This window comes from Pteropus vampyrus, unplaced genomic scaffold, assembly GCF_000151845.1.
Source record: "Pteropus vampyrus isolate Shadow unplaced genomic scaffold, Pvam_2.0 Scaffold39, whole genome shotgun sequence".
Taxonomy (NCBI): Eukaryota; Metazoa; Chordata; class Mammalia; order Chiroptera; family Pteropodidae; genus Pteropus; species Pteropus vampyrus.
This window is the reverse complement of record NW_011888820.1, coordinates 904,174-915,553: the sequence shown is the minus strand read 5'-3', so window position 1 is coordinate 915,553 and position 11,380 is coordinate 904,174. Positions and strand designations below refer to the sequence as shown.

Here is an 11,380-nt window from a genome sequence, read left to right as displayed (position 1 = left end):
CTGCATCTGTTAGATTACTTGACTCCATTATTTCTGGATCTCTGTTCTGTTCTCTCATATGGTTTCTGCTTCTTTGTCTTCCCATTTTGGCTGCCTTTCCATGTCTGTTTCTTTTCCCTAAGTCTCCCAGTCTTATTAGTGTGAAGTAGGTGTCCAGTGGTATAGTCCTGAGAGGGGTTCAGCTGCAGGCCAAATTTAGCCCAAGCCTCTGCCCCTCTAGGGCCACCTGTTAAAATTCAGCAAGCAATCCACAGATGCTATGCTTATAGTTGCCTCAAAAGGCCACACCAGAAACTGAGGCCAGCTGCCTCTAGTGTGAGTCTAGGCACTTGCTGATCCATCTGGATGTGGCTTGGGTGGGGCTGCAAGTTGGGGGAGGCAGAGTTTCACAGAATCCTCTGGGAGGAGCGATGTCTGTTAACAGTTTTCTCTCTCTCTCTCTAATTAAGTTTATTGGGATAACATTGGTTAATACAATCATATAATTTTCAGGTGTTCATTATAATTTGACATCTGTACATTCTATTGTGTTTACCACCCAAAGTCCAGTTTCCTTCAGCTACCATATATTTGATCCCCTTTATCCACTACACCCTCCCCTTAACCCCCTATGTTTGACCCCCTTTACCCCATCTACCTTCTTCCTCCTCTCCGACCCCTTACCCTCTTATAGTCCATGCCCATGAGTCTTTGTTTGTTTGTCCTGTTCATTTGTTGCTTTTAGGTTTATATCTCACATATAAGTCATATCATGTGATTTTCAACTTTTTCTGTCTGGTTTATTTCACTTAGCATGATTATCTCGAGGTCCATCTATGTTGTCGCAAATAGCAGTATCCAGTTTGATGATGTCTAGGCTATGGTGGCGCTGTGTCAGAGCACTGGTAGGGGGGAGAGCTCAACAGGGATCAATGGATACCGCCGGCACTTCTGTACTTAGAGAATCTTGCCTCGACCCTCACTCCGACAATGTCTCCCTGTAGGTGCCTGGTGTCCCTTGAGTGTAGCTGAATTGGCACTGGTGCTCAGAGCGACCAGGTCCGTCACTATGAAAGTCCAATTGCGGACAAGGCCCCTTAAAGAGGAGGCTGTCGCTGTTGCTGTCGCTGCCGCAGCCTTCGTCTCACTCAGCCACTCGAGACAGAGCAGCCCCGCGTGCTCGCCCCGTCCTACTGTCTGCCGTTGCAGGGTGCTTTCTTGGATTTCTCCCTAGTTGTATGGCTTGTTCATCAAAATCTCAGGTGATTTTTCCTTGCTGCTGCTCCTTGTTTCTGTCACAACTTTGATTTGGTTGCCAGAGGGATGAACAGAGCCTCTATCATCTACACCATTTTTTTTTGCACTTCCTGTTTTAGTCTTTCTTAATTGTAATATTTCTCTTTAATAAAAAAGACTAAATTTGAAATGGATTAGTTTTGTTTTTCCTATTGTAACAGTAGTAGTTACCTCAGGAAAATTAAAAAAACAGTTTTGGAATATAGTGTGTATGTCTACCACTCTCTTCAGCCATGGATAATTAAGAGAGAAATATAAAGTCCCGCATTAAAAAATCATGTTCTAAAAAATACAAAGCTTCTTTGAAAAAACGGTATAATGAATTAACTACTACCTATATAGGATAAACCCAGAAATGTAATAATGAACAAAAGTTAAAAGGCAATGCAATAGAGTTCTGATCAACTCTTAACTGTTACCAATATATATATATAAGTAAAAGTTGGCTTTTCTTTCTTCATTAGGAAAGCCTTTGGCAAAACAAAACACAGGAAAAGTTAGCAGTGTTTCTCAAGTAGTTCCCAGGAGAAAAGCTCAAAAGTTCTTTGAAGTCTCCTCTTACAGCTTTTAATATTACAAAACATTTCTATTCTATCTTATAATGTATACGTTTATCTTAATATAGTCATTTTTATATTAAAAGTGTCATGTCTTCACCACCAATTAAAAAAAGAAAAATATACCAAGAATGTTTGTCATGATTACTTTGTGATTTCATATGACTTAGATATCTAGTTCTTCCTCAAAACCCACAATTATGGATTCAGGAATAATCGGGCATATTAACAGCTCCACTAATCACTTGTTCTTTTTTCCTTTATTAATAATATTTTGGTACTTAAAGCCTTAATCTAAGCACTTCTAATATTTTTAAGTTTGGTACACAAAATTATTACCAAACTTTTCTACTTTGATTAATTTCTCATTTACTGTAAATGAATTAGATCTCCAACCATGCCTCCTTCTCGCTGATTTCAAGCAAAGAAAACTTCCGTTTTATATGTAGCTTTCTTTAACCTACAACTTACCTACACTATATCTTTATAGTTTTGCACTGTCCCAGGTCAAGGAAAGAAAATATAAATTCAGAGCATTCCCTTTGGTAATCTTAATGCAACACAATTATTTGTAGCAACTACATTTTTTTATTGTCAGAGCTAATTTTTAAATTTTAATATAATATCACGACAACCAGAAAGTACGAAAACCTTAAGTATATACAGAGCTTAATGATTTTCACAAATTAAACATCTTAATGTAACCAGCACTAAGATTAAAAAAAAAACATAGCAACTACTATATTTTTCTAGCTAACTCTTCTTTCTAATTAACCTTTGGGTTTTGTTTCACTTATCTTAGAAAGAATGCTAAATATCAGGCATTAAATACATTCATTCATTCAACAATTATCTTTTGAGGACCTACTATGTGCCAAGACCTTTCTACACACTAGAGATAAATCAGTGAACAAAATAAACAAAAAATCCTGGCCCTAATAGAGCTTATGTCCTTGTAAGGCTAAATGACAATAAATAATATAAATCCAGTCAAATATATAGTATATTAAATGGTGATAGGTACTAAAGAAAAGAATAATAAAGCAGGAAAGGGATTAGAACACATCGAAGAGAAGGGGCAGAGAATACCATACTGAGAAGGTGACATCTGGGTCAAGAACTGAAAGAATGATGGAGCTAGCCATGGGAATATCAAATGGAAGAATAGTCTAGGTAGAAAGGTCAGCAAGTACAAAGATTCTGAGGTAGAAGCACGCCTGGTATATCTGAGGAACAACAAGGAGGCCAATGGGGATAGAGCAAAAGAAAAAGGAATAGAAGACGAAGTAAGATAGTAGTAGGGTATGGGAAGGAGAGTCAAATCATGTGGTACCTTGTGCATCATTTGCAAGGAAGTTCGCCTTTACTCTGAATGAGAAGGGAAGCCATTGAAGAGTTTGGAATAGAAAAGTGTAAGATGCAGCATATTTCAATATCATCACTCTGACTGTTATACTGAGAAAAAACTAGAGGAAGAAGACAGTGTAAGCAGGAAGACCAGTCTACTTAAGGCAAGAGCTGGTAGTGGCATATGTCAATGTATTGGCAGTACAGAGAGTAATAAGTGGTCAGATTCTGTATACCCAACAGGATTTACCAAAGAGGAGGTAGGAAAGATTAAGAAACTGATATGAAGCTGACTACAGAAGTAGGATGAAAAACAGGCAAGTAAGGTATCCTAGAAGTCAAGTAAAGAAAATATTTCATGAAGAGAGTGATAATCTTTAATAAAGGACTGATGAAAGAAAACCTTTGTCTCAGCAACTATACAGCTGAAAACTTGATGGGAGTGTGTTCAAGGCAGAAGGGGAGAAGAAAAATCTGAGAAACTGTATAGAGACATTTTTAAAGTATTTTTGCCATAAAGGGAGGGAAAGAAATAATGCAGTGGCTGGAGAAGGTAGCAGAGACAGGACATTTTTTTTTAAAGATGGGAGAATATGTTATATACTAGTGGGAATTATCTAAAAGAGAAAGGAAAAATAATACAGAAAAGGGAGAACTGAAACAACAATGAGGATGAAGATACTAGTATAAAAGTAGGTGAACTGGCCTTAGCCATTAGTGAGTTCGTCTGTCATAGAAGAAAGAGTAAAGTACATAGACATAGATATATAGCCTGCACAAGTTCTCTTATTGCTTCAATTTTCTCAGTGAACTAGGGAGCAAGATGCTAGAAGTTTATAGAAAGAGGAGAAGGAGCAATAAACAAGTTGTAGTTGTCTAGGAGTATGAGACACTGAATGGATCAGGAAACTAGTATGATTACTGGGTAACATAAAGACTCACTGAGGACAGGGATCATGAATTTAAAGTGAGGTCAGTAAGTATGGTTGTTTTTTTCTCTCTGAGTATGTTCAAATGTATAAGTACAGAGAAAGAGCTGAGCATGTAGAAAGCTATGGTTATCACAACTGGTCATAGAATTTACGCTGGGTAAGGAAAGTAAGACATGAGGAAGATCGGGGCAGTGATAAAACTAACAGATTTAAAAGAGTGAATATCCCAACAGGTTCAAAGAATTGTTGGAGTAATAGAAACTGTGATATGAAAGATAAGATGTGATAGAGTGAAAACTGTGAATTTGAGATGGTGAAAGAATTGAACTTTGGAAAAACACAAGATCTAGAAATGAGCAGTAAGGTGGCGTAGAGAGAAGAATTCTCTGGAGAAGAGGAATTCCACATTTGAAGACACCAGTGTACTAGAAGAACTGTCCACATGAACACTGAAATCACCGGGAATTATAACAGAAGTATTACTGGAGTGAATGCAGTCAACAGTTCTCCGGAGGTCTCCCATTTCTGCAGATAATGTGAGCAGAGTTACTAACTTTACTGTGGTCTATCTTTTCAAGCAAGCTTATACAGCAAACAGCTGTGGAAAATAGACTGTCTCCCTCCAAAGCAAAAGGTAGGTTTACCCATACACTTCCTCCTCCTCAAGGACAGACATGCTTTATGCTCGTTATGAAAGATTCCAGTAACCTAAGCTTGGGTTTCTTCTCTTATAGTTCAATCCACTGTCTATGCAGGTATCACGTGCCCTCTTGAAGTCACATTTTGGGAAGTGAGACTTGAAAACCAATGTAAGCAAATGCTGTTACTTTGGCTACCACTTTTGCTGTTAGTAATATAGTCTTTTGTTTCTGGCCCAGAAACATCTCATCTTCTGCAAGCATCCATGAAACTGTGGTAGTTAACTTTTCAGCTTGCAAGTAGGGTAAAATCTCTTTGCTAAAAAACTTTTGACAAAATCTCCAATGAATGGGAGGTGGGAATGAAAGATTACAGCAACAGGATGAGTGGTATAGCATGATAACATAAGATAAAGTTTGGAGGTGTTTTAGAAGAGAGAATGATCTGGAAAAAGCAATGAGAAGCAAGAACACCTCCAGACTCAATAGTATGAAGAAACTGTGAACGAAAACTGCTACCACTGGAGAAGGTTGCAGTAATGTCATCAGGGAAACCAGATTTAACTTACAGCAAAAAGGTGAAGGTAATATTAACAGAAGAGATGGAAGATAAAGAAGAATTTGCTGATGACTGACCTTGAGCTCCAGGGACATTATGAAAGATTTTCAGGAGATAGAGAGGAGTAGGTTTTAGGGTCAGATCTGGATATGTATTGTAAAAGACCCATGAGCCTTGGGCTTCCTGTAGTGACTTACATGAACAGGAAAAAAAGGGGCATGAGGGAATTAGTTGTGATTAGTCTTAATCAGATTAAATTAGTCTACATGTTCTTACATCTCTCATTCCTCTTTTATCTAACCAGTATCCTCTATGGAACACTTTCTTACCAAACAAAACATCATTTTAGAAAATTTAGAACATGAGTTTTTAAAACTATATATGCCAAATTTGTTAACTTACTTGAATTAGATCTAAAATGCCAAGTTCACTTTCTGAAGAATCCACACAGAAGACAAAATATAACGTTGCATAATGTCTATAAATCAGTTTGTTGTCAGATCCTCCAATTAATCTATAGGACAAAACAAAACAATTCGAATGTTATATGAACAAAAAGAAAAATATTTTCATTAGCTCAAGCAAACTGACAATTTGCTTCAAAACCTTTTATAAAATGAAAGGTAACATTTAATGGCATACATTCAAGTAAACTTGTATCAGAGTAAGTTTTATAAAATAAGATGATGTTTTCACCAAAAATGTCAAGTAAAAGATGTTAGTGCTTAAATTTCATTCATTCATTCATTAACCTCTCTACTGAATACCTACTATGTGCCAGGAGCTGATAGTGGGTAAGGAGCAATAAACAAACAAATACATTAGAAAAAATTATCAGAGTAGAAGTTGCTATATATAGAGAATCAAAATAGGATGATACCATATTGATGGATTCTTTACTTCAGATTGGATGTTAAGACTGACATTTAGGCTGGGATCTAAAGATAATGAGCCAGCCATGAAAAAATTTAGAGAACAGCATTTCAGGCAAAGGTAACAACTAATAAAAAAGACACTTCATCAAGAACAAAATATAGATGTTCAGGGAAGAGAAAGAAAGCCTCCAACAACGAAAAATTAGTAAGCAATGAGATGAGAGAAGTAGGCAGAAATCAGATCAGAGGGCATTTGTAAGTGCTTACTGGATTCAACTCCATTGGTCACAGTAAGTTACACAGGTTAAGACTGATAAGCAACTAGAAAAAAAAAATGACATTTCTTCTTAAATTTGGACAGATTTCCCATTAAGATCTCCAAAAAATACATTTTGTTTTGGAATATAAATGGAAAAAAAAAAACTGAGCTAAGAGATACTCAGTTCTTTTATCAAATGTTTTTACTTATGTTGATTGAAATTACAGCATTTAAAAAATAATTTAGAAATCATTGCAAACATCATATATTTTGCTATAGTTATTTTATAATCAAGTTTACAATAATTAGTTCACCTCAAAAGACCCTTTAACACTAACATAATATAAAATCAAGACTAAATGTAACCAAAGCTAATTGAACAATCAAACAAGACATGGGAAAATAACATCTATCACTTACTCAGTAAAAGTAACACTGAATTTACAAATTCTGTAGAAATAACTTCTTTACGTATACACTATCTTTATGATCTCTAATAGCAAAAAAGGTAGTAATATTTGACCAAAAAAATTTCTACTATGCAAGATATATTTTTAGAAAAGATATTCAATATAAAAATATGTATGTGCACTTTAAAGATTCCCTGAGATTACTTCTATAGGCTGTGACTGCAATTGTTCCTTGAAGGAGACAAAAAGAGCACAAAAAGCAGGCTTTGCTTTATCCTGAATAAGCAGTTTAGCGGTTATCTTAAACCTTTATTTGGCTCTGCTTTAAAAGAAGACCAAACTTTTGAAACTTTCAAATGGTTATTAATGTTATAAAAAGAAAGCAAAGATATAAATATGGCAAGTTAGTATTTTTCATTTAAAAATACAACTTCATCTTTAAACTACAATTCAATACTGATTAATATTGACACAAACTCTTGTACAGAATACAATATATCATATAAAACCACAGAATTTTAGAAATCCTCTCAGTCAAATTCCTCATTTTACAGAGGTGAAAACAGAGGTACAAGAATTTTAAGTTACCTGATCGAGAAAATCAGAATGTTAAGGATAAAACAATGACTAAACCAGATGTGTAGCCTCATCTCTGATGCAGTATTTGCTTTCTACTTTTTATAAGGTTGGAAAAGAATAATCACAAAGTCAAGCCATTATTTCTAGTTCAAACAATTTCCTGGGTTTGATCAGTCAGGCTCTTGCATGTCTACCACATGCAGTACATTGTACTGAGTGATAAGTTTCCTATGAGATAAAAGATTAAGAGGTTGAGATGAGAGAAGTGATAGTAATAGCAAAGACGACTAAACTACAGAAGCTTAGAGAACTAAACTACAGAATTTTAGAGAAATAAGTAAAGTACAATTAAAATAGAAAAACAGAAAGCAGGTGTACCCGTCTCGACTATTAAATTGGAGATCTTGAGTTAACAGCAAAATTTACAAATTATAAGTATATATTTATAAGTGTAACTTTAAGTGCAGCATGATATAATCTTTTATGAAATGAAAGTAAAATTTCTACATGATAATAAGTAATTTATGGTCAGGTAAGAATGACTTCTCTACTATCCTATTTTTCATAATATGCATCATACACCTTAAAATACAGAAGTGTAGGTTTCTCTGACTAACCTGTGATTATTCATAATGGGGCTCAGTTAAAGTTCAGTTTTTGAATTGTCAATGAGGAAATATCTTATTAAGAAATTAATAATATAAACCTGGGGGAACGTTACAAAACTATTTGAAAGCAAATTGTTTTCATGGACCCATTAATTTAAAAGTATTTATTTATAGTGGCCGGCAAGTTAACTATAAGTAACTCTTACTTATTAATTTAAAATAGAAAAACATATTAGTTGAATTCTAATCTATCTATATAGATATGCCTGTATATACACATGCACACACATAGACCTATATTTGAAAAGCAGACTTCAGACGTCCTTGTAATTATAAAATAGAGGTACTTTAAAACTTTATGAACAGTTCTATTCACTCAAAGGAATTCTTTGTAGTCATTAAAAATAATAAGATTGTTCTACATGTCTTTATGTGCAAAGCTTTTCAAAATATTAAGTGAAAACAAGCAACATGCAAACTAGCATACATAGTTTGATCCCATAAGCAAAATGTTTGAAGATCCTACTTTTACATGTTAGTCAATGTAAAATTAATTTTCTAGAAGGTTATACAAGAAACTGGGAAGAAGGACTAAAGCTGGGAGAGGGAGACTCTTAGTTTACATTTTATACTTCCTTGTAATGTTTGAATTTTTGCTATAGGAATATATTACCTTTATATAAAATACCTTTATAAAATTCTTAAAAATAAAAAAATTGTATATCTTTAAAAAATTCTTTAAGTTAGATTTATAGCTAACGTAGGCAGCAATTAATTCACTTGATCCAATTAATCAAACTTAAAACACTTTTACCATAAACTGATTAAACATTATATATTTTAATCATATAAATAAAGATTAGAAATGTCTATGAAATGCTTTACTTACAATCCTCCTTCTAGGAAATTACAAACATTTTCATCTCTCTTAGATACCAAATGGAATGTCTCCCTGATGATTTGCTGTTGTGTATCTTCACTCTGAGAAAGAATAATTCATATATGTTAGGATCGAATTTATAGATTGACAATATTTTAAGAATTTTAAAAAATAAAAGACAGTAATATCTGCATGGAAAATTCATCTAAGAGAGAGTTCCTTGGAGAATTAACATATTACATCTTACAGAAACAAACCCAACATTTTTTTATGAAAAACAAAAGCAAAAACAAAATCAATACTTTATAGTTTACAACCACAATATAACATTTCTAAGTTTCAAAACCCAATAAGAAATATTAGATGGATGAATTATGAACTGTAGTAAAAGGGACACCAGATATTAACTAGTCAAAGCCCATTGCTTTTCAAATGAGTAAACTGAAACACAGAAATAAAGTTATAAATAATTCATGTAGCTAATCTATATTTTAATGGAAAAAAGTTTGGAGCTTCCAATTAAGTAAGTTTAACTAAATGTAAATTGAGGTTAAGAATCCATCCATCTTATTCATTTTTGTATGTTATCAGAAAATGAAAACCAGAGTGGTGAATAAACTATGAAAGCTGTTTAAGTACATACAGGGAGAAAAAGAAAAAAGGAAAAAAGGTGCGTAGGGGGGAACCCTGCTAATTAAAACCACAATGAAAACATTAAGTATCTATACTATGGATAAAGACATATAAATATGTCTAATAATTTCAAGTACTGGCAAGAATGTGGAACAACAAAGCACTTATATAATACTAGAGAACTGTAAATTGGTACAATCACTTCCAAAAACAGACCAGCTTTACCTAGTAAAGCAGAACATGTGGGTACCCTAGCACAGAGATATACAACTTCTAGTTATACACTAGAGAAATTCAAAAAGATGTTTCCAAGCATGCTTACAGCAGCACTGTTTGCAATAGCCAAAAAGCGACAATATAAACGTCCATCAATGCTAGAATGCATAAATTGCAGTTTATTCCTGAACAGAATATTACACAGCAATGAAAATGAATGACTATAATAGATACAATGCCAATGATGATCGTAGAAATGTTGTTTTTAGACCTTAGAAATGTTTAAATCAAGTCACAGAAGACTGTAAACATGATTCTATTTTTTTTTTTTTTAGTTGAAAAACATGTAAAACTTAACAATAAATTGTTTAAGGACAAAAAAATACATGGCAAAACAAAAATAAAGGACAATTTTAAAAAGTCAAGATGGTAGTTAGAAAGTAGAGTAGAAATAGGATGAAATATAAGAGAGGTACAGAAAGATTCCAAAGGTATTGGTAATTTTTCTTTTTAAATGGGGTAGTGAATAGAGAGTAGTTAGGGAATTATTTCTTATCTTACAGATATTTAATATATAAATTCTTTTATCTATTCAATATTTCGTTAAAAATTTGAAAAGGAGGGAGGGGGGAAAGCACTATATAAGAGAGCTGCCCTCTTCCTTATGTTTGTCTCCACTACCTCCCTCTAGTCTTCATCTAGAGCTAAATGGTGTCACCTGGATGGCCTTACCTACGCTTGCTGCTTCAACCACGTTAATTCACCTACATCCCTAGAGCCTAAAAGAAGCCTACTACTGTAGACCCACCATTTTCTGTGTTAGTGATAGATACTTCTAGCTTCCAAATATACATCTCTGCTTATAGCTCATAAAATTATATTAAAACTTACATGTTTAAGACTAAAAGCATTATATTTTTTTCTAAAACCTATTTTTTTTTTATTATATCATAATCCTGGTTAATGGCATCACCATTCACCAGACTCTAAAGCCAGCAAAAAATTTTTAAGCATTTTATTATTAGTTTCAAGAATACAGTACATTGCGTAGACATTTATATAGTTTATGAAACGACCCCCCTCCCCCACGATTACTCTATCACCCATCTGGCTCTACACAGATGCTGACTACATTCCCTATGTCATACTCCCTTTCCCCGTGACCATCTCTCAACTACTAATTTGTACTTCTTTAGCCCTTTGCCCCTTTCTCCCAGCCTCCCAAACTCCCTCACTTTTGGCAGTCACCAGATTGTCCTCTGTATTTGTTAGTCTGTGTTTGACTATTTTGTTTTTTGTTCCTTAGATTCCACATATAAGGGAAATCATAAGGTATTTGTCTTTGTCTGACTTATTTCACTCAGCATAATTACCTCTAGGTCTATCCATATCGTTGCAAATGGTAGGATTTCATTTTTTTCTTTTTTTATGACTGAATAATACCCCATTGTATATATGAACCATGGGTCAAAAGGTAGATCTAGACTGTTTTAATTTTTTGAGGAAACTCCAGACTGTTTTCTATAGTGGGTATATCAATTTGCAATCCCACCAACACTGTATGAGGGTTCCTTTTTCTCCACATTCTCATCAGCACTTGTTCTTTGATTTA

General features: G+C 34.0%; 1 protein-coding gene across 1 annotated transcript in view; it reads right to left on the bottom strand.

Annotated features, from left to right (window-relative positions):
- The window catches only part of AP3S1 (adaptor related protein complex 3 sigma 1 subunit), a 59,828-nt gene that overhangs the window by 34,669 nt on the left and 13,779 nt on the right, over window positions 1-11,380 (bottom strand). Inside the window, exons 2-3 of the mRNA XM_011358256.2 lie at window positions 8,929-9,020; window positions 5,711-5,822 (exon numbers count right to left, since the gene is read on the bottom strand). Of these exons, the coding sequence (XP_011356558.1) occupies window positions 5,711-5,822; window positions 8,929-9,020 (204 nt within the window). The remainder of the gene's footprint in view (window positions 1-5,710; window positions 5,823-8,928; window positions 9,021-11,380) is intronic.